Source organism: Mesoplodon densirostris, chromosome 2 (genome assembly GCF_025265405.1).
Source record: "Mesoplodon densirostris isolate mMesDen1 chromosome 2, mMesDen1 primary haplotype, whole genome shotgun sequence".
Classification (NCBI taxonomy): domain Eukaryota; kingdom Metazoa; phylum Chordata; class Mammalia; order Artiodactyla; family Ziphiidae; genus Mesoplodon; species Mesoplodon densirostris.
Window position 1 is genome coordinate 141,367,451 of NC_082662.1, and position 27,702 is coordinate 141,395,152.

General features: G+C 46.3%; 1 protein-coding gene across 7 annotated transcripts; it reads right to left on the reverse strand.

The window, feature by feature from the left end:
* Positions 1–1,428: 1,428 nt before the first annotated feature.
* PFKFB2 (6-phosphofructo-2-kinase/fructose-2,6-biphosphatase 2) lies at positions 1,429–27,427 on the reverse strand. Of its 7 annotated transcripts, none has more exons than XM_060090988.1 (17): positions 27,157–27,427; positions 26,614–26,708; positions 25,298–25,405; positions 19,057–19,182; positions 18,444–18,540; positions 17,951–18,017; positions 17,744–17,818; positions 17,320–17,376; positions 16,295–16,419; positions 14,263–14,470; positions 13,507–13,653; positions 12,642–12,746; positions 11,756–11,885; positions 10,924–10,986; positions 10,600–10,664; positions 9,808–9,987; positions 1,429–2,950 (listed from the first exon to the last, which is right to left on the reverse strand). In XM_060090988.1, exons 3-17 carry the CDS (start codon positions 25,383–25,385, stop codon positions 2,888–2,890), a joined length of 1,596 nt encoding a protein of 531 aa, XP_059946971.1. In that variant the 5' UTR covers positions 25,386–25,405; positions 26,614–26,708; positions 27,157–27,427; the 3' UTR covers positions 1,429–2,887. The 7 variants fall into 7 exon arrangements, with proteins under 7 accessions (XP_059946971.1, XP_059946969.1, XP_059946974.1 ...); XM_060090986.1 differs by having other exon boundaries at positions 27,133–27,427; XM_060090991.1 differs by lacking the exon at positions 9,808–9,987 and having other exon boundaries at positions 27,133–27,427.
* Between the last annotated feature and the right edge of the window lie 275 nt (positions 27,428–27,702).

The following is a 27,702-nucleotide window of genomic DNA, read 5'->3' on the forward strand; positions in this document are numbered from 1 at the left end:
TTTAGCACTTTCTCTCAATTTCAAACTGGGAGAATTCCTAAGTCATTTTCATGCTATCAGAGCCCTTGCGCTTATAGAATTTGTCAGTTTTACTGTTACTATAAACGTTTCATTTTATCTCCATTGCTAACCACCCTAGAGTGTTCCAAGTTCCTTATTCATAAATATTTGCATAACTATTATCTAAAAATGGTTTTGGTCAAGGTCATTTATAAGGGGAAGGCATTCCCTCCCAGAAGGGAGGGATGGGTTACAGACTTACTGTTAAGTGTTTCCTTTCTAATAATAAACTCTAAAAAGAGGACAGACTGTGTTTTAGTCATTGCATGGCAACCAATAGGTGATCATTAAATATTCATTAAATAAATTAATAAAGCTCTAGAATGTTGATAATGCATGGCAGTAATGACCCCACTAATATCATTTTGAAATGCTAATGGAACTTGATAAAGGCAGAAGTCACTAGTTAAAACCACCAGTTGGAAATATATACACAATCTAATAATTTGAGAATCATTTTAAAGAAGCTAGCTTCAAATACATTTTGCATGATGTTACTATTGTGCATGTATAATGTACCAAATATTACCTTCTTTTGTGTGTGATTTTAAAAATTAGCTGCACTTTTTAATTAAAAATAACTTTTATTATATTTCTTATTACAAAAGCAATACATATTATTCACAAATTTTAGCATGATCTTATTCATCCAGGAGGTAAACTTTTCTCCAGAGAAATGTATCTCTTGGTTTATACTTATAATAAAAATCAATGAAAAAAATGTATTCAAAAGAAATCCACTGTGCCTTCACATAGTTATTATCCTTTTACAGAAGACAGATACCTACATTCTGAAATTTTAATTTAAGATAATACTATGGACTTTAAACTTAAATGCTCAAAATACCTAACTTTCTACCAAAAAAAACCTGACAACACAAATTACCTTATATTCTGATTAAATACATGCAGATATTAATATGGGGACTTAAAAATACCTTACATGGATGAATAAATAACTAAATAAAAACATTTATCAGATCAAAAGACAGTGTATTTAGATGCAGAAAGAAACCTGCACCACAAGAACAAAATCATTACAGTACAACATGCTATGAGCAGCTAGATGAAAATTACCTGCTACAGAGCAGGGTCAGGAGACTTTCTGAAGGCAGCTTTGTGCACTTAAAATAAGCTCCTAGGGCCTCCCTGGTGGCGCAGTGGTTGAGAGTCCGCCTGCCGATGCAGGGGATACGGGTTCGTGCCCCGGTCTGGGAGGATCCCATATGCCGCGGAGCGGCTGGGCCCGTGAGCCATGGCCGCTGAGCCTGCGCGTCCGGAGCCTGTGCTCCGCAATGGGAGAGGCCACAACAGTGAGAGGCCCGCATACCGCAAAAAAAAAAAAAAAAAAAAAAAAAATAAGCTCCTAGTTGGCTGCTGAACTGCCAGCAGCCCAGCGCATCACATCTTAGGTAACAGGGTCCTGTATCATCCACAGTATATAAGAACCATTCGGGAAAATTGCATTGCACTACCCTTCTTGCTACTCACCCTCTTGACCAGCAAGTGGGCATCTGAATGAAAAGGGGGAAAAAAGTTTAAAAGCTAATAACTTACTATTCTTTTAAAAAAAAAAAAAAGGATTTTGCTTGTAAGATATAGTATCCTTGGGAGCTTCCATGCCTTCCTTCAGGAGCAGTGACATATTAAAATCGCATATGCAGGGACATATTTGTACATTTGACAATCACTGATCTAAGGAATAATTACCTGGTTTATCTTTAAGGGAAACCACATGATTAATGCATTGAGGGCTTGGTTCCCCCCCATCCCATTCCCCCAAGGTTCTACATGAGAGACCAGTAGACCACAATAGTGACAATTAGCTAAGAGGAAGGGATTAGAAGACCAGATGCTCTTGAAGTCATAACCACAGCTTTCTTAGAGATCGTATCATGGTAGCAGACCCCACAGAAGGCCATGTCTCCCTGCACCTGTTCTAAAACCAAAAGAACTCCTTGGGAGAGTTGATTCCCAAGGAAACTTCTTTTACTTCTTCATGTGTTCCAAATGGCACCCTACTTTTCTCTCCAGCCATCATTTCCAACCACCAGAGAGGATGACGTCAGCCCTCTTCAGCTTTGAGAGGCACACAGTATCAGGTAGAAAATACAGTAGCTACAAAAGAGAACTCAGAGAAGGGTACCTATTTCGTGGAGTCTTGTAGTCAGATCCTGCCCTCAAGGGGCCTGAAACAGGAAAAACTTCTCTAAACAAAAAGGTTGCTACTGATGCTGCTCTTCCGTCACCACAGAAGAGACGTTATAGGAACTGAATTTCTCAGATACCCTCCATTCACCTGGTGAATTTGTCTCGTTTCCAACGTGACAAAAAAGTGACCGCAAACCTATGTATATTGTACCCTAGCCTGCGCACTTGTAGTGGATGTAGAGACCAGCTCTTACAGCACAGAAATGGTTTGCTGGAGTTCAGCCCTCTCACTTGGAAACAATTAAATCTGAAGAGGTACATTTGCACATTAGGCAAAGAAAGCCAGCTAGGGATACAGTCACAGGTCAGAGGTTAAATGCCAAAATGGAACAGGACTGACCAACTTGGGCCAAACCTAGCAAAGAGATGATCAAAATGAAATTGGTTCAGGCTGTGCGATATTTTGAGGCACAGGGAAGTCAAGTTTTTCAGTGTAACTGATATTCCCATCAGGCATGAGGGGAAGAAATGTGGTGCAGCTTTTTCAGGGCTCATTTGGGTGGCCCCGAATGTCCAATCCCCAATGAACTTCCTGTTCAAGCCCCTTTGGAGCTGACATGCCAAGTTTTTCAGTAGGCCAGTCTCCCGGAGAGGTCTGGCCTCAGGCTTCACATCATCAGGAGAGCAATGGGGGGGAGGCCGGAGAGGAGAGCCTATGCACAGCCAGCGAGGTCTCCGCCTAGGAGCCAGAGAGGAAGAGAAATAAAGCCATTACACCGCCGCCAAATGACTAATGGAGGAAGTTGAGCAGAACCCTCACCCACCCTTCCAGTGCTCCCCACGGCTCACATCCCCGCATCTGCACACGTGCGTGAACACATTGGTGGGCTAGCACACGCCCCTCTACCCTCGGGAGTCAGACAAACTCTAATGGCTTAGTCCTGAGCTTCTTTCCCTGAGGAACCGACCTTGTGACCATGTTGAACCAAGCACTCCTTTCAGACCTGGAGCTAAGCTACATATCCAAGATAGGAGGCGGAAGCAGTAGGGAGCCCCGTGGTAAAAGGAGAGTATATAGGCTACATCAGCCAAAAGACCAGGTCAAAAAAATGATACTGCGGGCAGGGGCTACTTGGCTTCTGAGGAGGGTCCCTACTGCTGTAGTTATCCCAGTCCATCCTGAAATCAGTCATCAGAGCAGAAGTCAACTTCCTCCCATAAACTGGGATCCAACATTTGACCTTGTGAGAAATTCTCCCCCCCCCGCCCCCCCAGAACAGTGTTTCTCAAATGTTAAATGTGCATCTGAATTGCCTCGTCAGCCAGTTAAAATGAATATTCTGATTCAGCAGGCCTGGGATGGGGCCCAAGAGCCTGCATGTCTAATGAGCTCCTGGTCCTTATTAAGGTGACAATGAATAAATAAGGCATGAGGATAGTGACACAATCCCACCTGTTTTTCCTATCCCAGAAGCAGTTAAATGCCATTTTACCCCACCAGCTGTAATCTCTTTAGAAACAGGAAGGTAATATTTTAGATGGAAGAGTCCACTAAATTCTAAGAGATCGCCAAAGGTTCTTTTTTTTTCCACAATAAATAATGAGTTCCATGTTGCTAGTGCGAGTCAGAGCACAGTGTGGTCAAAGGTAATTTTTTCTTAATTCTTGTAGAGGCGCCAAAAAGTACACACGACTAAGTTCAGGTGCCTTCTATAATGTCCTTCCCATCTTCCCCAGAAGGTGGTGCAAGAGAGCCACGCCTCCACCAAGGACTCCAGTCACTGTGGAGTGGCTTTTGCTGGTCTGAGGCTCAATTGCCAAGCAGCCTGAGGCAAAGTTTTCGGGGTGGGGGAGTGGTGGAGAACACAACCCAAAATACAAAACAAAAAACCCAGAAGCCTTCTGATAGATTCAAGTTACTCAACAATTTTATTTACCCATTCTACACACACACACACACAAAAGCACATTTCAAATACAGTTATACACCTTATGTGGATCTGAGTGCCATATTTTGACATCAATGTCACCAGATTAAATTAGAATGCTGCTAAGGATTAACATTCCTTCTTTCAACACAGCTGTGCCTAGGAAACATGCAGGATAGCTCTATTGCTTCGGTTCCCAACTCAGTCCATTCCATTTAACCCAGTGGTGCTCAGCCCACTCCCAATCCCTCCAAAGGGCACAGCTGGTGACGAGTCCTTTGCTTTTGCCACAGCAAAGCTATCACCATATCAGAATAAACTGATTTTGTTACTTCAACACAAGAAAAACAAAATGTACACAAGCAATTCAGATACAAAAAACACTGAATAGCTAAAAATTGGTCATGGATCCCCAGTGAAAGCCTTACTGAAAAGAATACTTTTGCCAAAATTTCCTTTGCATTTTTATTGATTATATTATAATTAAGAGGCAAATGGGTAGCAGACTAAAAACAGCAGCATTATCCAATGGAATGCTACAGCCCACAGCAGGGAAGCTGAGGACACAGAAAGTTCAGAAAGTGAAGTCCTGCCCAGAAATGGGGGAATGGATAGGATGACTTCAAGTAGAGGTAACAGTGTCAGGCTCTGAGCAGGCATTTCCTTAGCTGAGTTTACAAAATAACTTACAAGTGATGTTCAACCTTCATTTTCTACAAAATGAACAGAATTTGGCTGCTACTCTAAAAGAAATATCTATTAAAAATCATAGTGTAGGGCTTCCCTGGTGGCGCAGTGGTTGAGAGTCCACCTGCCAATGCAGGGGACACGGGTTCGTGCCCTGGTCCAGGAAGACCCCACATGCCGCGGAGTGGCTGGGCCCGTGAGCCATGGCCGCTGAACCTGCGTGTCCGGAGTCTGTGCTCCGCAACGGGAGAGGCCACAGCAGTGAGAGGCCCGCGTACCACAAAAAAAAAAAAAAAAAAAAAAAAAAATCATAGTGTATAGACTTCCCCCTAAAGAAAACATGTGGTTACTTCCTTTCTTTGTAGGACATGTACAATAGACAGAGAATTGTAGTAACATGCATACAGTGTCAACTGGTACAATTAGAAAACAGTCAGACTCGTCAGCTTATAGATCTTAGTAGAGCCTGTTGGTTAGTCAGCATAGGGACCCTACCAGAATCTGTCAGGCAGCACGCGGACCCTACCACAGTCTGTCAGGCAGTCAGCATATAGATACTTCTAGATACAGTGTTCTGGACATGATGAGTCTAAATTAAATTCCTGGACATACTTCTGATGTCTGTGTCACCTCGATCGGAAGTCAGAGATCAACCCTGCCAATGTGGCAACCTGATTCAATTGTGAATCAAATTAAAATTAAAATATTTAATTCCAATAAAATTATTTAATTCAAATTAAAATATTTTAAAACACAAGTCAAAATGTATACCGGAAAACCTATGTAAAGTTATCAAATTTCTGGAAAACAAACACAACATGGCCTCTGGGCTTAACAAAGACAATGGAATGTGCATAAGACTATACAACCCAGATAGAGTTCCCTCAATTATTAGGCACTCATTCCCCTTGTCCTTTGGCTACCCCAAGCATCAGTGAGTTTCTCTGGTACTCAGATCTTCTACTCACAGATACACCAATAAGATGGATTTATTTCCAAACAGCTGTATCATGTTTCTTCAAAATGCCAGTGTCTCTGAAGATCAAATGTGTGTTGCAAAGAGGAACACCCAGATCCTCACAGGAAACACTCAACCGTTCAGTCTAGGATACAAATATCTTGCACTCCTAACCCTAACTTCTTGGGAGTTAGTGGGTGGGTGGGGGATGGACAAAAAAACCAAAAACCAGAGATAAGGATATGGGGCAGACCCCTGGCACAATGCATGTTTTTAACAGATTTTCTTATTCTACTTTCCAACTGAATGCAAAACAATCTCATTACCAAAACAAAAGCAAAAACAATACAGATAATAAATAAGAGCTAAATTCCAATTTAAGGATTAAGATATAGGAAAAGGAGCTAGTTGTCTAAATCTGCTTTAGATTCCTCTTCATATCTGTCACGGAATTCCTCATTCCTCATTAAAGCAGGAAAAAGATAATCAGTGATTATCAAAGACAATACAGTGATTTTTCCTTTCCTAATTTTCTACCAGTAGATTAAATGCTAAAGCCTTCACCTATTTCTCCCATAACACAGCTGAAAGCCTCAGCAAAAGGTACTCTGGAGTTCATCCTTTCTTACTAGCATTCGTGATAAACACATAATCAGAGTAACGTGTCTATACTACCGACACACGCTCAAATAAGAAGGGGAGAGGAGGACAGGAAAGAAAAGATGGGGAACAGGACTTCTCTAAAATGTGGAATAAGAACTCTCTTCTATTCTATGCTCTCCTGGCTTCTTTCTGCTGAAACTTCTCTGGAGGGATCTTGCTCTAAAAACCAAACAACGCTGAAATCCTTGCTGTTGTCAAGTTCTAATTTCTCATGTCCAATCTGAGAATTATAAGACCACCTCACTCCTCTTCTTGGGGAAGCAAACTAACACATGGGGAGAATGGCAAAATATCAGCAGGCTGAGAGCCCAGATGAACATCCCAGTGCCCTGTGTCTAATGCAGGGGTTTATAACAAGGTAAAACAACGCTAGTTTGTTAGAGAATTCTCTTCTCACTAGGAGTACGTACAGCCCAAAGCCAAATCTTGGATCAAAATGCTCCTTCTCATGCATTAGCTCTGAATCACTCTCACCTCACAGCAAGAGAAAAGACTGAATGGCCATTTGGGCTAAAGATGCCACCAGCCAAGCAAAGCTAGACAAGACAACCTTGTAAAAGTGCCACACACACCTCCTAGACCTCATCATTCTGGGGGACATTCCCACCTCCCAACCCTTTTAGTCTCATACATGTAGGACAAGAGAAAAGTCAGAAGGAATCTCTACTCCACTTCGACATCCACATTTACAGACTCAACGTGTTGCTCTTTCACAAATGTTCATTTATTATAAATTATATGCTCTTTCTCTAAAATAACCTTTTTCAGGGCAAGGACCTTTTCTGCTGCTTCCGTGTCTCCTTCTCCCACCACCACTCCACCCAGCCCAAAGCCCCACAAACATGGACACAAGGTACACATTAAATAATGGCTAAACAGGAATAGGAAGTTACCTTATGTCTGGAAGGCAATTTAGAGCAGAATCTAGGCAAGTGGCCCTTGAAATTGGCTGTGATGTCCTACTCAGGATGTAGGAATAAAGGACTCAAGGTCACAAGCCAGCTGCCTGTGATGATAACCTTTATCATCCCACAAGTTTTACCTCAGTACCTCTCTCCAGGGTGTTTAAAATTCTCAGCTATTATCACAGGACATTTATATGACACAGTGATTTGTTCCACATCACCCTGCAAATGTAAAGTGTTAAAGGCGGAACAGGTTGCTGCCTGAAGTAACAATGAGGGAGTAACTTCATTCAATACTGTGATCTGCTCACACATCTAACTCCAGGGAACTGTCCTTTCAAAACCATGAGGAATTCAGAATTCCTAGGTTGACGCTTGGTCCAAGGAACTACTGTTTCTCCACCCAACAACATAAAATAGAGTTCTAACCTGGAGTATGATTCAGAATCATCAGAGAAGCTATTTAAACACATGCATGCCCAGACCCTAATCCCAGAGACTGAGTCAGAATTAAGCCTAGAGTGGACACAGGCATGTGCATGTTTCAAAAGTTCTATAGGGGATTCTAATGAAGATTCCTAGAGGAGAAGCACAACAAAAGGTCTCCTATTACCAAACAAAAACATCCCTAGCAAATAGCTAACTTGCTCTCACTGGTCACCCCTAAGAGACCGATTGATAACCTTAAGGTGCGGAGTCCTCTCTCTCTTTTAAAAATCTCATGAGAACTCTAGACTTGACTCTCAGAAAAATGCACACACATGGGCTTCCCTGGTGGTGCAGTGGCTGAGAGTCCGCCTGCTGATGCAGGGGACACGGGTTCGTGCCCCGGTCCGGAAAGATCCCACATGCCGCGGAGCGGATGGGCCCGTGAGCCATGGCTGCTGAGCCTGCCCGTCCGGAGCCTGTGCCCCGCAACGGGAGAGGCCACAACAGTGAAAGGCCCGCGTACCACAAAAAAAAAAAAAAGAAAGAAAAAAGAAAAATGCACATACGTATATTCATATATTTTGTATACAAAATTGGGGGAGGTATGCCATCGTGGGCCACCAAGGGGCTAAGAATCCCTACTCTAAACATTTCCTATTTAACCTTGCAGAAGAAATAAAATGACACAAGTAAATGCGTAAACAGTCAAGAGCTAGACCCCATAGCATTCTAAGACTACTCTGGACATCAAGATGATATAAATTAATACCCTAGTGAGGGAGATTTAATTTATCACCAGGCTTTCCCTTTTTTCTGGGGAAAAAAATTGCTCACGCAAAACATTTTTTGACTTAAAAAGGAGAATGTGTTGAGAATTACTAGAATGTGTTGAAAATTACTAGCTCACTAGCAGCTCTAGTGAACTCTTCTCTGCCTTTCCCTTGTGCAATTCAAACCTCAGTGGTGACTCCTGAATCTAACTCTGTCCTTCTGAACAGTCCCGGAGGTCACTGGCTTTGGCAGGAAAGTTCCTGTAGTTGGCAAAGAAGCCAGGAGCCACTGGAGAAAATGTATGACACTCCTCCAAGAGCCCTGTAAGAGCTAGAGGCCAGCCTACTCTCCTAAACCTTACCCCTCTGCAGCCCAGAGACCTCACACCTCTGCAGCCCAGAGACCTATGTCTGAAAAATACAAACCAAGATATTTCACACAGACTGAAAGCCAGCTTCCCCCAGGGTACTGAAGACTGTAGGATTGTTTCTCATGAAAGGAGGCAAGAACTCTCATCCTATGTCTACCTGCAGGCTCCAGAGCATCTGTGGATGTTCTATAGGCTGGGCTGACCCTTGTAGGACCTGGCTTGAGAGGAAGGGAGAAGGGAAAAGAAAGGCTCCCCCAGTCCAGATCCATCTAGGCCCACTGCAGAGAACATCAGTGGAGGCCAGACTTCTCTCCCACCCACCGCCCCTTCCCTCCCAGACAGACACACAACAACGCCATGCATCACACTGGGCAATCCAAAGGGGACATGAGAGGGGGGAAGAAAGCAGGCAGGTCAGGACTGTGAGTAAAGCACACCTGGAAGAGACAAAGGTGGAGGGGAAATGGGCTTCTGTGTCCCCCTCCACCCTGCCCCCACTTTACCAACACAAGGACATTAGTGAGTTTAGACACCGTGGATGGACAAGAACCACAGCATGCTCAGCCTCAGCCCCAGCTCTGCCAATCACCCCAGGAGAGTGGATCCCTTTTCCTCCTCCTCCAGACCCCCCCAACTGAGGACCTGTCCTAAAACACCCAACTCGCTAGCTTGCCCCTGGGCGGGGAGATGTCTCACACCGTACACTAGCTAAGGTTGGTCTGGAAACACATGACCTCACATTCTCTGCTAAGATCCACGGTGTGGGGCTGGGGGGGGATGGGGGGAGGTGGGAGTTGGAAGTTAAATGACTCCTTGGTGATTAGTGACAAGGGCAGGAGGCCAGGATGGGAGGGAGACACACGGTTACACCACCGGAATGCTGACTTGGGTCTTCGGCTGGTCGGCCCCTTCTTGCATGTCCAGGGCACGGAGAGGGCTGAGGGGCTTGAGGGGCCGGCTCCCAACACTGTAATTTCTTGGACGCCTTACTGTATTCGAACTGGACAGAGGCGTAAAGCTGTTCCTTCTCATCCTTACAGGGGTTTGGTTCTTGGGGAAGTTGTTCTGATTGGAAACGAGGGACACCACACAAATGAAAGCCAAGCCAAAAGCTCACTCATCAACCACAGCAGCCTCCTCCACTCCTGCTCCTCTGCAGATGGGGTCTCTCCTAAGACATGGGCCACGGCCTGGTCCCCCAGCCCCGGGAGACTAAAGGTTGTAAGGGTAGAAGCTCCTTGGGCACCCTACTTCAAAGCAGGAAAGAGGCTCAAAGAAAGGAAGGGGGTTATTTAAGATGACACACAGATTACCAGGACAGACCTAGGAACAAACCTATACCTCCTGACCCCACCTTACAGGCACCTCTGGATCCTGCTTTCTAAAGGGAGCGCTTTCTGGGGGGAAAATTTGCATTTCACTTCTGCCAAACACTTTCCATAGTTCATTGGATTTCCAAGAGCCAATCTGCAAGGTTAAGACTCAGGAAAGAGATACTGATTTAAAAAAATAGTAATTCCAACATCTCTTCTTTTTGGAAGTAAGCAAACTACATGGGACATGAGTTCTGGATCGGTTTTCCTTTTGTACATAAAAGAAACCCAGTCTCTCGATGTCAAAGGTTCAAAGACTCGAAGTAGTGGGGAACCAGCATGTCATCCGTGGGAAAATACTTACAGTTGGCTTGTCACGGTGAGTGTTCACAGCCTCCACGTTTAGTTTAATTGTTTCCACTTTGCACCCTGAGAAAACAGAGCAAAGTGGAGAGGGCTTCAGGAAAAAAGCTCAAAGAAAAATCCCTTAGTTTCAGTATGGTAATAAAAGAACATATATATTCCCCAATACATACATTCATCCCTTTAAAAATGGAAGGCACTGATGGAACTTCCCTGGTAGATACAGGTGAGGAAGTTGAACTTCTAGGCAAACGTCAGAGAAAATTCAAAAATCCTGACCTTCCTCTATCCCCACCTCCTGCCCAGCTCCCAGGCTCATAGTTACCGTAGGCTACAGGAGTAAGTTTGAAGATGGTATGGAGAGGGCACCTCAGGTACGGTAGCTCATCTGAAAGCAGAAAGACCAGGTGGAGGAAGTCTCAGTACTATGAAGCAAGGTCAAGTCAGTGGAAGAGAGCATCTAAGGCGCTCCTGAGTTTTCTTTACCCTGACCTGGAGTTAGACAACTCCTCCTCTAAACCCCCAGACAATTATCCACATAGCCTCTAAGGAAGCCACCCAAGCTACTGAGTGGCTAAGAAAGGAAAAAAGCCCACTTTAGATCCTTCCCTGCAGGCAAAACGAGAGGAAGTGCCGCAGCCAGGGCCCCACAGAAGGGAAGACTGGGGCACCGTGGATACACCAAAGGTCAACCTGCAGACTTCCCAGCAGCTCAGGTAGCTCAGGAAGGAAAGGGAGGGGAGCATCAGAGAAGACAGCAGCACTTCCTTATTGCTCTCCCCAGAAACCGTCTACCCTGAATCCAAAGGATGAAGATGCTTCTAAGATAACACCCTCCTAGTAGCCCAAGTAACAAGCCGGGCATGTTCAACCCCTTTTCTAATGCTGCCAGGAGTGTTAGCGCCGTGCTGCCCCTTTAGCCAGGCAGGACCAAGAGCTAAAGCAGCAGCTGCTCTCCACTGGGGGTTTTTGAATCAGCAGAGTAAATTCAGCAAGTAGTTGGCCCAGGGGCTGCTGGGAGCCCCACACTGCTGCCTGAAGAATGTACTCTGATTTGAGTGGAAGAGTGGGAGGTCTCGTTGCCAGGGATCCTGGTGCCACCCCAAGTCCAGCCCCCTCCCTGTGGATGTGTCCCTGGCCCTTCCCTCCAGTGGCACCTGCACCCTTGTCCAAGAAGTAGGCCAGGAGGCAGCGCATGACAGCCTGGTGGGAGATGACGAGGACGTTGCCCTGACGTTCCAGCTCCATGATGACAGGCTCCAGCCGCTGCACCAGGTCCTGGTACGACTGTGGGGGAAGTGGGGTGGGTTGGTAGGAGGCGCAAGCTGGCAGCCAAGTCGGGGGCTGGGTCCAGAGTTAAGAGGCCGCTTCTCCTTTCTCCCCAGCTGGCTTTCCTCCTGGAGGTTTGGCGCCTTCCTGTCGCCTGCTAACCACCCCCAGCCCTGGTACCTCTTGAGAATATTCAGACTTTTCAAGAGCAATGTTCAGACCGAGAAAATTGCAGGTCAAGAAGAGAAAATCTGAATGCAGCCTGTGGGGTTCTTCTTCTCTCGACAGAATAGGCAAGAGTGCAAGGCAACAAAGGCTCCTAGGGATTTCCTAGACCCCTGTTGTTTTATTTACCTTTGCCTCACACCCCTAGACTATGAAGCCACTTGGACCAGCAAGCAGCCTTAAACACCACAGATGAGAGGAAAATCATTCATATCCCATATATTTACTTGGGGCCTATACCTGCTTGATTGGGGGTGGAATGAAAAGAAAAGAAGTTTAAAAAAGACCATGTTGATTCTAAAATATACTCAGCAACAGAGGCTATCTTGTTACCCTTTCTCTGGAGATCTTAACAAATCAGTGAGGCATTGGACTGCCGACTGCCAGAGCTGAATTATACACAGCAGGCCTCAAAGGTAGAAAGAGAAACTAAATGATACCTTAGGTACCCTTTCTCGGTCCCCAAACTCACATTCAATCCTTCCCCCAAATTAAAGCTAAGCCCCTAGCAAAGGGTGGGGCAGTCACCCCTCGTGAGGGAAATCTCACCTCCCCTCCAGGGTATCGATACAGATATTTCTCTTCATCTCGAAGTGCAAACTCGTCTGGGTACTGCTCCTTAATCTCCGCATAAGTCATCTCCTCGCATACGCCCTGCAGGAGCCACACGGCTGAAAGAGGCGAACTGGACCCACACAGCCCCCCAAATGAAAAGGCGGCAGTAAAGAATATTAGTTATTAGTGCCAGGCACTGGGCTGGCTCCCTTCATGTACTGCAACTGACCGACTAGCAGGGTGAGGGCCACTGGGAGAGGAGGCCGCCTCTTTAGCTTAAGCTGCCGCTTTCTCCTACTGCTGTGGGGAACTTAGAGGTCAAGAAAAGTCAGCAGGATAAAAGGAACAGGAAGCAGGGAAGGAGGGGAAACTGAAGGCACTAGGGAATTCTTGTAGAAGGCATAAAAGGGTACAGAGGAAGGAAAGAAAAAGAAATGCCTACTTTTGCGCTCAAGGACACAGAAAGCCAAGAACAAATTGGAAAGGACTTTTCCAGAATAGCTGACCAGGTGGCCTAAGCAGAAATTAAAGAAGTGAGTTGTCAGCTATTTCTTTTTCCTAGGAGGAAAATATATGAAGGATCCAAAGGGAGCTTCACTCTCTCCAGGTGCCAGGGGCTAGGTCAAAACTTGGTTCAGGTCCCATCATTGGCACAGGTGTGTCAAGCAGGCAGGAAGCCCTGATTGGGGGTGCACTGTTCCCACTTATTCCCTAAACTGGCCATAGATTCAGCTTCCTCAAAGTCTCTACTTGGTGGTCCTAGTTTTCTAGATGAACGGCCCACACGGTGACTTCTGAGAGTTCCTGCCTGAACAGGAGACCCTTACTGGCTTTTTAGCCATCAGAGCTTCCTACTCACAGCATCAATCTCATTCAGAATCTTCCACTGCTCATAGGTCACCCCCAGAGATTCAGCGGTCTGGATAGTCCTCTTCAACTGACTTGTCCACACTTTGAGGTCTGCTATCTCCTGTTCCTCCAGAAACTTCCTTAGAACCTGGGCAAACTGGGGTGTGAAATAAAAATTTTAAAAGAAAACACACACACAGGGAGTTCCCTGGCGGTCAGTGGTTAGGCCTCCATGCCTCCACTGCAGGGGACGCAGGTTCGATCCCTAGTCAGGGGAACTAAGATCCTGCAAGCCGTGCATGGCACGGCCAAAAAAAAATTAAGAAAGAAAGGAAATACAGACACAGACACAGACACACACACACACATACACACAGAGGACTGTTAACTCAGCCTAAAAAGGTCAATGTGTATGACCCCAGTCAAACTCTGAAAGGTGCTACATAGTTATAATAAACCCAAGAGGAAATGAACTTTAACCAGAGTACCCTGTACCGTGCTGAGCATACAAGTTGAGCCCAATAAATATGTGATGGCTGAATGATGGCTGAATGATCACAGCAGAAATGGTTCCAAGTTACGCACCCTTCAATGCACAGCTAGAATCAGTGAACAAGAAAACGTCTCTTTACTTGCTTGACTATCTGAAACCACAGCCTAAACTCCAATAGGATTCAGTAAGAAGTAAGGGGATCAAAGAGATGACATCCACCATGCCCTTCTAACTCTAAGCCTGGGAAATCCAGCCTTCTGGCTAACTACTCACCTGTTTTCCCCGCACCGAGAGGCCTGAGTCACCCCCAATCTTTCCCAAGAGATTGAACTCGCTCTCTCCATGCCGGCAAAGGTAAATGGTGCGAGGATGGACATGGATATTCATGAGGTAGTAGACGATCTTGCTCTGGATGTAGTCCTGGACTTTGTTCACTAGAAATCGCTGGCCCACGTTTATCACCTTGATGAAAGAAAGATCCCTGGGACAGAGCAGGGAAAAAAAAAAAAAATTCCCTGGGTATGAAAATCTGAGGATAACAGGAGGAGGGGAAAGGATCTGTATAGTTACTTGCAGGCTCCCAGCAGCTTTTCTGCCTCTCCTGCCACACCCCGACTCAGACGCAAGGAACCAAATGGAAAGAGATGGATGGCTCCTCAGAACAAAGATGCAGTAAACTTTCCTGAACTTCTCATCAGGCAGTACCATTTCCTCAGTGCCTACACTGTGCCAGGCACTGTAGCTAAGTTAGATAGACAGAATTCAGGCTTCCCCTCAGGGGCTAGACTAGATGACCTGAAGATTTTGTTAACCCTGAAGTTTGTTGAGAAGCACAGCGCCCACCTGAGGCGGTCAAGACGGAGTCAGAGTATGGCATCCGCCAGAGGGGAGGGGCGAGGAGTGGGGGGTGCAGAACCATGGACAGAGATCTCTGTGCGTTCCCCACATCTACATAAATCTACATAAATCAAGTTTCTCTCAAAGGCACTCACATAGACTGTTTGCTTTGTGGCCATCATGGAACTGTTCTCACTATAAAAATAATAAGTGTTTATTCCAAAAACAAATTTTTTAAGAATGATGCAAATAAAAATTACCCATAGCCCTACCACCAGAGGTAACATCTACACATACACACACACACACACACACACACACACACACACACACACACACACACACATTCTTCTAGAATATTTTTCTATGTAGGACTTTGGGCTAACTGAGGAATATACTATTATGCCATATCTAGGGCAGTGTTTTTCAACTTCTATATTAAGAAACACCTCCAAACACTAACATTGTGGGTAACATACTTGAAGGAACTGAAAGACTCGAAAGATGAAGCAGACCACTGAAGCAATTTAACAGTGGCTATGCACACTGTCTTGCCATTTGCTTGGCTTCAGGGCTGTATTCTTATCTTACTAGAGCTGTACTGACTGCATGCTTTTTCAAAGGCCACCTTCTCACGGGTCTCCCTGTGCACATGTCATTCTTCAACACGGACTTGGCATCTTGCTATGGCTCTTTTCGCTCACACACATCAAGTTAACCTGTGTTCTATGCCACACTGCTGATAGGCACTGCTATAGTAAGTAATATCTAAAAACCACTTAAATATATATATTTATATATGCATACACATGTACAATATATTGTTTTATGCAAAATAAATTTACATATTATGTTATTTTACATATGGAATATATGCACATATATTCATATGTATTACTATATATTTTTATACATGTATATATATATATATACCTATACACACACACAATAAACTTTAAAAATTGATCAAATACTGATGACACACCTCTAAGAGGTGTCCTACAACACTCTAATTAAAAACTACTGATCTAGAGCAGTGGTTCTCAACAGGGGGTGATTTTGCTTCCCAGGGGACATTTGACAAAGTCTGGAAACCTTTTTGGTTGTCACAGCTTGGGAGTGCTACTGGTATCTAGTGGGCGCAGGTCAGGGATGCTGCTAAAGACAGCTACAGTGCACAAGACAGCCCCACAGCACAGAATTATCCAGTTCAAAATGTCAGTCATGCTAAGGTTGAGAAATCACGCTCTAGAGGATAGACCAGAAGAACTCAGGAGAAAAAACACTCTAGTGTTCAGGTATAAGATTCAATCTGCCTAGAGGCCACAAATCCATACCTTGTTTCCCTGGAATGATGTAAACAGAGGTCTGGATTGTCAGAGGGAAGTCTAGGGACAAGGGGAGAAAGGCTCTTTTCTCAAATGAGACCCCCGCCTCGGGCCCTTCAAACCTTGGCCTTAAACCTTACTTGTCATAGTTGTCTGGGTCAAGGGGTTGATAGGTGACTTTGTAGCACTCAATTCTCTTTAGGAAGTCCTCCATCACATTCTCCCTGTTCCTTTCAGGGTAGTCAGGGCTCGACACCTTTACCTCCTGGAATCGGAGGGAGAGCAGGGCCTAGTCAGAGGTCTGCCCTTAACAGCCCTCCTGCCAACAGCCACTGCTAAATAAAGAAAAGGAAAGCCATAGAAGTGGCCTTTCACTGGAGCATTGGCAATCCCCATTCACTGAGCACCCCCTCCCTGTCCTGTGACCCTGGCAACCAAGAAGGGAAAGACAACTGGGGAGTCATGTGCCTGCCCTTGGCTGAAGGACAGAGGCAGTCACGCAGCTGAAGCAGTTCTTGGGCCCCAATCCTTTTATGTACCTTCCTGGGAAAACAGAATGGGATTCAATTTCTCCCCAAGGGCAATTAGAATAGGGTGCTTGATCTGATACACAGAGCTGACTCGGGCCAGACACCTCTTCAGCAAGTTCCCACACTGCTGGGAGAGCACCACCTTGACACAGTGCATGGATATCCACTCAGCACAGCCCAGCACTACCATCAAATGGGCACTGGCATTAAGCTGTGACCACACACAGCATGAGGTGCCCAGTGCATAGAATGCTGACCTCAATATTAGACAATTGGTGGGCAGATGACCTTCCTATAAGGTGGCCCTGACAGATAATAAAGAGTTTGATCTATTCTAAGAACATACCTAGGTCTCAACATCTAGCTAATACCCAGAACACAGGGCCAGGGCTACTACAGTTTAAGTTTGGCCTCTGTTCAACAGCTAAGTCTTACCTTCTTCCTCAAAGCCTCTTTCTTTTCCCAATGGAAGAGTGTGGAAGTACAAAACGGTGTTCTGGCAGATCAAAAAGATCACCCTGTGTTGTTAAACATGTCTATTTCTCTCTTTCATTACCGGGTTGACTCCCCACTCCACCCCCACCAAAACACACACAAGGCATAAAGAGGTGGTGGTGTGAGGGGATGTCACCTACCAGGATGTTGGCAGCAATGACATCGGGATCATCGCAGACGGATTCCACAAAGAACACCTGGCCAGGGAGAGAAGGCAATGATCAATGAGTCAGTAACGGCCAGGTTGTAAATTAAGAGCACAGGCTCATACCTGCTCCACCGCAGCCACCACATCCCGTGGGATTTTCTTTCATGAAAGTGGCCTTCAAGGCCTCTTCATTTAAAAATAGCTCTTACCACATTCCCAGGGCCTCATACATACAGGCTAAGGAGCTGAGAAAGGACCCAAAAGAAAACACTCAAGGACTGGCGGTGACTCACCAAGAGGAGAGAATCAGATGTCCAATCCTGTCCTCACCCACCAGAGTCAAACAGATCTGCATGTCCCTCCTAACTCCCCACCTCCACTCACCCCTCCTCCTCCAGCTTGGAGGCAGATTCTACCTTGAAGGAATTCTCCTCGGCAAAGTTCAGAATCAAGGTCCTCCTCTCTCGAGTGGTATTGGTAGCATCAAACACCTGGGAAGAGAGCCCACAAGACAGATGAACGGGGACCGAGAAATGAAATCCCACCAAGGCGGACCCAAGGTGGGGTGGTGCAGCCAGGTTGCTGAAAAGGGGGAGACGGGGGAGGAGGCAGGTGAGGCTTACTGCGATCTGCCCACTGTCCTCCGTGAGATACGCCTTCACATCCTCCAGCGCCACCAGAGCACACTGTCTGCCAAGAGAGCAGAGGAATCAGCCAGAGGACTGGGCCGGGGCCAAGCTTGGGCACAGCCAGAGACATGAACAGCTGGGGTGCCACAGGGATCACACCCCTTCCTATTCAGTTTCCCCACTGATCAAAATTTTCCCTAATTAGACCTTTCAACTTGCCCGTTGAGATTTTTCTACCATCCTATATCTTTCCTCTTCCCCTGTCCCATGCACGTGTCTTACCCCTCTGGAGGCTTAGCCTACAAGCACACACGCAACTTTCTGCTCCCTGTTCTACCCACCCAAGCCCATGGTGAGCTGCCCAGCAGATAACTTCCACTCAAAATCCCCACAAGATATTTACTGAAAGGGAAACCAAGCCCCATCACATCCAGTCTCATGACGGCCAAGAAAGAGTTGGCCTGGCAGTCAGGCCTAGAAGACTCACTTGCGTATCTTCATGGCCTCCTCGTTGTCATGCCGGAAGAAGTCATAGGACTTATAGGACTTGACCGCTTGACGCCGATACACCCCAAGATTAAACACTGCAGAAGACACCCATACCCTTCAGCAGTGAAACAATACGATGTCCCAAAGGGGACTTCTTGGTCTAATGTCAGAGTGGCCAAGGGGATGAAAAAAGCACCATGGTATGTTGGAAACAACACCAGATTAAGTATCAGGCTAAGTTCACGTTCTAACTTACTAGAATTTGGACAAGTCTTAAATTGTCTGACTTTCAATTTCCTCAGCCATTTTGGCTATTCCACATGGATACTGCTAGATAATGTAGATGGAAGGGCTTTGGAAATGTAAAGCTCTATACTCATTTAATTCTTAATACTCCTGTCAAAGGCATTGCCCCCAAACTAGGCCAATTCAGCCAGGCCAGGAGGAACAAGTGTATGGACAGGGAATAAATCCAGTAAACCAGGAAGCAACCACTATCACTGCCAGGAGCACCCTGTAACCTTGATGCCAGGGAGAATAAGTCTCCCAGAGGCCTGTGAGGCCCAGGAACTGATCACTTCCTTTCCCAAGGAATGCATGGTTGCACCTACCTTTGGTGGGCACCCCAATCCAGTTGAGGTAGCGTGTGAGTTTCTTGGACACGTAGGTTTTGCCCCGGGCTGGTAAGCCAATCATAACAATGAGGGTCGGGGAGTTGGTCATGTAGGATGCCCACGCTAGAGGGAAATGGAACAGAACAAAACTAAATAAAGAGGGGTCAAGTAAGGTTTGTGCATGGGGCTGGGACTTCATGGTCAGAATCTGGTTTGATCCTCATACACCTCAATGAGGCCAGTGTCCAGGAGGACTGGAAAGGCAAACCAAGGAGGTATCGGGGAAACCCTCCTAAAAGACAGTCAAAGGGTCATGTAGACTTCCAGAAAGTACCCAAACTAAGACATGTCTTTCCCACTTGTCCGAGGCCTTCACAGAGGTGCATAAGATGGAAAGAGAAAAAAAAGTGGCCAGGATTAGAAAGACAGTAACCATAGCATCTTCCTTAGCATGAGAATATCTAGGAACACGGGAGTGATATAGCCATGAAGGAAAGTCTTGGGCCTGGAGATTCTACCCATGCAGCACTGAGCCAGCTCCTATCAGATCCAACAGAGTTTCTATCCTGAGGATCCCATCTATCCCTTCAGAACCACAGGCAAGAGTTTGCGCACAAAAAAAGAGCCTGGCCTTAACCTGTTTTGGCCTTTGTGCTCAGGCCACGAGTTTAAGCCAGAACTTCTAAACCATTTAGACTGTGTCAACGCCTACCTGACATAGGTTCTGACTAGACCTCAGGAAGCTTCGTGGTAAAGCTGGCCCACAAGGGCATCACAGCCAGCCTGCCTCAAAGACCCAAGTAAAAGCAGGACAGTTTAAAAGCAGGAATAGCCATTGGTCCGCCCTTCTTTAGAAAACAATTGATTTCAGGAATGCTCGTTTACAGAGACAGGTCTCACTGGGCAGCTGGGGGCAAACTAGATGCTCAGAGGCCAGGTGACTTGCCTAAGGACACACAATGAGTCATGGGAAGGGCTGGCCCTAGAATCCTGATCTTGTGCTTCCTTGGCAGCTTTTCTCCATAAAAAGAGCCTCTGATTCCTCATCAGCTTGCTCACAGGGGCTGGCTCCTTCCTGTCCATCCTGCTACGGAGGAGTGGTGGCAGAGTGCCCTGCAAGCTGCCAGCCACGTTCCTGGGGCCCAGACCCAAACTGAGGTCATCTGGGAGGGCTCAGATGGGAAAGGAGGGAGGCGCTGTGTGCAGATCGGGGAGAACCACTTTTGCGTTCGTCTTCCCAGCACTGCTTTCCAGAAGGTGCCCCACAAGTAGTTGCTGCTCTTCTTCCCTGGGACAAGGTGACCCTGTCAGGCTAAGAAACAATTCAGCAAAACTGGGGTACTTGGATGGGAACGTCATCCTTTATTTTTTGAGAAGGAAATGTAAAAAGATCTCAGTGGAGAAGTGGGCAGAGGGGTGTGGGTAGAGAACAGACCTCGGAAGGAAGAGAGTTTCCTAGGGGTGTTTGGCAAGAAGTATCCAGAAGCCAAACAGGGCCCTGGCGGTGAGGGAGGGGTGGATGCCCAGATTTGGGGTCAGAGGGATTGGCTTTTAGTCCTTTACCTACTATGCACATGGAAAATTCCCAGGCCTGAGCAGGAGCCCCTCCAAGGTAGGCAAGGAGCAACAGAAGTGATTTTCATCTCTGTCCAAACAGGGAGCACAAAGACAAGCAAACGCCATGTTGCAGCCTCGGCTGATGTTAATGCCTGATCTCTGACCCCTAACAGACAGATCAGCTGCCTCAGGTTTCAGGAGTGAAATCCTCCTGAGTCTTCACTTTCTCCAGCCCAGCACTGCACTCTTCTCAATCACCAAGGCTTGGCTCATTACCTGCACTTCTAGTACTGCTTGGTCCACACCTTCCAGCCCATTAGGCACTTTTCCCAAAGGTCCTGTTATCCTCCCTGAAGCTGAAAATGAACTGATACTTGGGAGACGCTCTGAGGCCGACCAGGGAACCAGCTGCTCCATGTTTACCAAACTGGACAGAGAGTTCTAAGAACAAAAGAAAACACAGGCCACCAAGGACTCCCCACGGTGGCCCCCAGCACCATACCTCCCACCTCTGCCCATAACACACCCACACACACCTGCTGCAACCAGGGCTGCTCAATTTCCGAAGGACAAAACTAAACCACACTTCCTATCTCAAATGGCCACATGGGCAAAACTAGGTACATTCTGTCCTGCCTGTTAAAAAACAAAGCCATCACCACCTTAATTTGAACAGTAGACAGTTTATGCTGATTAATTTTGGAGACAATGTAACTTACCCCTTGACAAAGAATGGAAAGCTGTTTCAATCCTGAAATTCTCTTCTACCTTCTTTACACAAGGTTCAACTCACCTTCTCAATCTTAAACTTCTTTTCCCTTCATGAACACACTTCGAGGAAATGAGGGTGTGATAACTTCCCTCCTATGGACAGAAAACCTCAAGCCCAGAAAAGGGAAGAGCTAGACCCACAGTCCCTCAATAGAAAGTCAAGGTCAGGGCTCTGACCAGACTCCTGGTTTCATGACTGCCCAATCAGTCCTAGTAACCAGCTCTTGTCAGCACCTGACAAAGGGAGCCATGTGGCCAGCATAACTCTGCTCTCTAATCTAAACCTGAAGGGTGGTCTAGAAGCCAATGGTTCCCGGCTTTCTCATGACCAAGTCATCTTCCACTTTTTGCTCTAAACAGCCCCAATATTTTGAAATATGCTGCCCTTTAAAGTGTGCTTCATTAGTAATATCTTCTTTTTATTCATCAGAAGTCATAAAACTGCCAATTATGTCCTGCCGTTTGACTGATAAGCATAACATATCGAAGTTCTGCAGCCAAACGCTAAGAAAGTTAATGTTTTAGTTAACCGTCGAAGCTATAGTTTAATGCCCAATTTCTATCACGTGCTTTGAAATATTAAAAACAGCTAACAAGGGGCTTCCCTGGTGGCGCAGTGGTTGGGAGTCCGCCTGCCGATGCAGGGGACACGGGTTCGTGCCCCGGTCCAGGAAGATCCCACGTGGTGCGGAGCGGCTGGGCCCGTGAGCCATGGCCGCTGGGCCTGCGCGTCCAGAGCCTGTGTTCCGCAACGGGAGAGGCCCACATACCGCAAAAAAAAAAAAAAAAACAGCTAACATAGAACTTTTAAGGGATGCTGATCAAGGTTTCAAAGGTGTCTACCTTTCCTCCTGTTATTTCTGTAGGGAAAGCTGTTAGCACAAACAGGGAAAGGTGTATATGCAAGGATGCTCACTACAGCATTGTCTGTGATGGTGGAAAATTGGAAACAATGTAGATGTCCATCAGGGAGAGGCTGGCATATCCACACAAGGCAATATCATGAAGAATGAAGTAAATGTGAACTTATCGACATGAAAAAAATGTCCAGAATATAGTTTAAAAACAGTGGGGGTGGGGGGGGATGGTAGAACAAAATATGTACAGTGTGGACCGATTTCCATTAATAGGATACACCAGAATAAGATTTTGGAAAGAATCAAACATAACAGGGACAGGAGAAATGGTGAGATTTTCTTGCTTTTTACTTTCTTTCTGTATTGTGTGAATTTTTCATGAACATGTATTGATGTTATAATTAGGAGAAGGTTCATACAGGGACTTGTCTGTTCCAGACCTATTCAAAATATCAAAGAATAAAAGAAACAAAGAAGGAAAAGCATGTAGACCTTGCCTGCTCCCCCTAATTCCTGCTTTCACTGAGCCCTGAAACCAGTTGTCTGAGCACCTTAAGGGCACCTCAGCCAGCACCACCCCCCCTTCTCCCCCATCCCTGGAGCAGCTGAAATTCCAGTCCTGCTCCTTTGGACGTTCTGGCTCCCTAAAGACATTCTTCAGCCCTCCAGTTCAGGCACTTCCCAGAGTCAAAGTGAGCCAACAACAGGTATAATTAACAGCAATGGGATAACGGGTAAGCTATTAATAAAGCAACTGCTGGGTGTGATCACTAAGCAGCCCAAGAAGCCTGTTCCCAGATACAGGCAAATAACAGAGAGAAGGGAAATAAACTGACACATACTCTCATAGACTGTCACAGTCCCACAGTCCAACCACAAAAGGAGAAGAGAGGGGGGTAAATGAATGACAGTGGCTTCAGGATAACCCAGACACCTCCAGTGGGGGAGAAGAGGGTAGAACTTGGAAAGGAGAGATCAGGAATTAGAGTCTAGAGGAAGGAAAGAGACCTGGGATTACTGCTTCTTTGACTAATCAAAAGCCCTCAAGGCAAAAAAAAGAAAAAATGCAAAAAAAGTTAGGGAGGCAGGTAGGAGAGTCCCATGGAGAAGAAAGCAGAACTAGAAGGACTGACACTGAGCACCGCGCAGGGTCAGAGACTCCCACAGTTATCAACTCCCCCGACCCCCAAACACTGCCACCTGTTCTCTGCTCTTGTTGGGCTCAAGTGTCCTAGTAGCACAAGGGCACCTCTCTTTAAACTGTGCATTCCATACCCCCAAATCGGGGTTACCATATTGTCAAACAAGAGAAGAAAACATTTTTTACTGAAAATATAATTCTTCACAGGGCTCTTTTAAAAAGTGAGCTCCCAGGGGCTTCCCTGGTGGCGCAGTGGTTGAGAGTCCACCTGCCAATGCAGGGGACACAGCTTCGTGCCCTGGTCCGGGAAGATCCCACATGCCGCGGAGCGGCTGGTCCCGTAAGCCAGCCTGCCTGTCCGCTGAGCCTGCGTGTCGGGAGCCTGTGCTCCGCAACGGGAGAGGCCACAACAGTGAGAGGCCCGCGTACCACAAAAAAAAAAAAGTGAGCTCCCAGCACAGCATTTAGACTATAATTCAATCTATATATGATGTTTCAGGAACAAACACAGCATGCAAATAGAGTCACCAGTGAAAAATAACACAGTTTAGCCACATGCCCAGTACTCTTCTAGGAGCTGTCCTGTATTTACTCATTCAATTCTCACATCACTGTGGGGAGAGATACTATTGTATCCCCATTTTATCAAAAAGTAAACTGGGGCATGGGGCAGAAAAGCAAACTGGTTAAAAGCACACAGTTAGGAAGTTGTAAAACCAAGATTTGAACCCAGGCAGTCTGACTCCAGAGGCTGCACTCAAACGTCATGCTATACTGGTTATCTTCCACAGGGTGTTTGCCCTCAGTACCTGGTTTCCTGCCCTGGCAGAGAAAGAAGACCCTAATCATAGAGGTGCACTAACCCCAGTAACACACCCAAACAACCTGCCTCTGCTGCAGTCCAAACCCCAAAAAGCCTCATCAGTGCTAGATGAAAAGAAATGATCATCATTAATCACGAGACTGACAAGGGCATGACATCAAGGTTGAGACTCTAGGGAAAGCTTGAAACATGAGACGATTCCAGGTCTTATGCTGGTTGGCTGTTTCCACCTGCTGATATATATAACCACTGAAGTGAGAAGAACTGACTGATAGGGTTCCAGAGGAACCTCGAAGCAGGGACAAGAGTTAGCTTTCCTAGAGGTTCCCCAAAACATCTGGGGACCAACTGCTCAGGACCTTTTGGCCTGGGCTCTGCAGTCTTGCAGTCTATAAGGATGCTTAGGCATGCAGATGCATGGGGACAGGAAACAATACTTCATCTCTCTGCAAACCCACCTGCTGTCTCTGTCTCAAAGATGGGCATGGAAATGCTCCTGTGAAGCCCATCCCCAGAGCAATGAACCTGCAGGGAAAATAGTTTGCAGAGTGTAAAGACTAAACCTGTGAGAAAGTAAGGTGCCCAAGACATGGTGAGAAGTGAAATATCAGGGCCGATTCCCCTTAGGCCTGTAGAAATAAGCTACTGGTTCTTACCTGCAATTTCTGCCGTGAGCAGCACCCTCACAAAACTTAGCCCAAGAGATAAAGGCAAACTGTTAACAGTATCAACCCAAGGAATTCCTTCACCCTGCCACTCAGCCTTACTCACGGCGTGTACAATAATACTGGCTCTAACTTTCAGCATCAATCAACTGTGCAGATACCCCCAAGGGTGGGGGAGATAGAGATTCAGTTAAAGAAAGCAGGAAGAAAATGCTGGGCTACACCAGCAGTCTAGCCCCAAGGACAGACATTTCACTGAGTCTACTTGTTTTAGAAAGGAAATTCCCCTGGTAGACTTTGTTTTAAATTCCCATGTCAAAGAACTATTTCTCACTCCCACCAAGCAGCAAAGTCTAGAATTACAGCAATATTCTCAAGATAAAATCCTGGGAAACAGCAGCCCCTCCTCTTTCCCAACACTCACAACATTTCTTCTCTGACATTCGGAGATTTGTTTTGGTTTCATAGTTGTTGTTGTTCTGTTCTGAGGAAGGGGCAGAATTCCCAGACATGGCAGCTCTTCAGGGGACGTCTGCAAGGGACAAAGGGGATGTAAGGAAGGGAAGGAAGGAAATATCCCTCAAAACACTCAAAAGAGGATCAGTGAGGTATAAGTGAAAGAACCCTGGGCCAAGGGTCAAGTCCAGCCCTCCTTCTCCCAGTTAATAGCTACATGCCCTAGGATAAGTCATGTATGTCTCTAGCCCTCTGTTTCCTTATCTGTGAAGAGTTGCACCAGAACCCTGATTATAATGCTGACTTAGGAGTTTACATTCACATGAATTATCTCATTCAATCCTTCCAATAATCCCATAATAAAACAGATTTTGCTACCATTATTACTTCTCCCCAATTTACAGATTGAAAAACTGACTTCTATCAAACTAAGTAGCTTATCCAAGTTCCTTCCTGACCTCAGATTCCAATTTAAAAATCTGGGGAGAGTAGTGGCAGCAGCTGGGGGTGGGAAGGGTTGCGAATGGATCAAGTTCATTATCATAAAGTAATTGCAGTCCAATGGTAGAATTCAGTTCTGAAAAAAAAATAAGTGGGAAAATCTCAAACATGTTCCCTGAAGGAAAACTGTAGCTGGACCCGGGGACAGCCCTAGCACGTCACTATTTCTCCTCTGGTGTTTTTACTCTCAAGCCCTTGTCCGCACCCTCTCCCCATCTATCTCCTAGGAAGCAGTCTATGGAAGAAACACTGGGGAGCAAAGAGGTGGCAAATAACTTCTCTTATTCTGAAAGGTCACTTTCAGAATAAGGGGTAAGTCCTGACTCGAACGGGGGTGGGAGAGCCCCGAGTTCACTGCGCAAACCCAGACAAGGGACTCGTGAGGAAGGAAAGTCCTACTGCTTCAAGGACCTTGCACTGTTATTCTACTGGCCACACAAATCCTCTAACTCACACGCCAGCTGCGGCTCTGGGTCCCTAAACGTCCGCACTCCGGGCAATGCCCGGGGGCCCGCACTTCCCCGAAACAGCTAGGCTTCATCTTCCCGCACCTCATCAGGGTGCACGCAGCCCCCCTTCTCTCGCCCGCCTAACCCCTTCAAGGTGCTGTACAGCCGTCGCTCACCCTAGGATCCCTCCTAAGATCCCTCCGGGCTGTGGCCCCAGCACCTACCCGGTAACGCGACAGCCTGGAGCCGACACGGTGGCCGGGGTCCGGCACACCACTCTCCGGCGAATCACGTGCCCCTGCCTGGCTCCGCCCACTCTCGCGTTGGCCCTCACCTGGAGAGAATCGTCCACCAATCGAATGCCCGCAGGCTCGAGGAGGCGGGGCTCAAATCGGAATCGCTGTCGCGAGCTCCTGAAGAAGGTTGGGACTGTGAAGGAGAAAGATCACAAGCTCGCAAGTTTACCAGCACTGTGGAGGTTGGTTACATCGTTGCTTGGCAACTAATAGGGCTGGAGGCGGGGTTAATAAAAAGCACGACTTTTTTCATACTCTCGCGAGAGTGAACTAGTAGACGTCTTGAAAGGGTGCGACTTTCTGGTGACGGGAAAAAGTTTTGCGGAGATTAACGCTCTCCTCCCTGAATCCCAGCGGGACCTCGTTAGATCCATTAATTGGAAAGTAAGCTATAGAAGAGGCTTTGCTAGAGTAAACTACCAAAGTACTTAAGCTGATTACATCTTAGGGTGTTTGCATATTCCCTTAGGTCAGACAGTGAAACTAAGAAAATCAACTACTCTCATCGCTGAACCAGGGGCTTCCCTGGACCCATGCACATACTCCAGTGGACTTACCACCTTATTTATTCTCCCGCTTACCGCCCACGCTGTAACGTCTGTTATGGCCATCTTGAAGAACAAAAGAGGAAAATTGCTCCAGGAGAAAACTGGGTCATGAAAGTTTTGAAAAGATGCATAGTTTCCATATAACTTATTCAGAGGCAGATTTTTACAGTGGAGGTGAGTTTGCACATTCCAAGTGAACTTTTCACAGTTGCCCCCAGGCCCATTTGATGCTTGATTGTGGTGATAAACCCCCTCTACGCAGGGTAGGCTTTGCTGCTCTGGATCCAGGATAAAAAAAGAACGAGTACATATTTCTTGGAAAAGAGGTAAATTCAGAGATGTTTTTATTCCTCTTTCACCTGGGGATTAAATTCATCCTTCAAAGCAGCTCAACTAGTACCTCCTCTTTGAAGCTTTTTACAACTCCAGTATGTCATAGTTGCCCTCTCTGTGCCTGTACAACTCCGTTTTATCCATTCAGCAAGTATTTCCTGAGCACATATTTGCGAGGCACAGTCCTTTGTTCTAGGGATACAGGGTTGAAGAGGGTCACATAATCTAGCATTATCACGTTGCTAT

Coding starts and splice junctions, on each gene's coding strand:
- PFKFB2 (XM_060090988.1), bottom strand. CDS start 25,385: ATGTCTGGGAATTCTGCCCCTTCCTCAGAACAGAACAACAACAACTAT. Junction 19,183..25,297: donor AATGTCAGAGAAGAAATGTT/GTGAGTGTTGGG, acceptor ATTTCCCTCTAG/CGTGGGCATCCTACATGACC. Junction 17,819..17,950: donor AGGACAGTGGGCAGATCGCA/GTAAGCCTCACC, acceptor CTCTCTTCCCAG/GTGTTTGATGCTACCAATAC.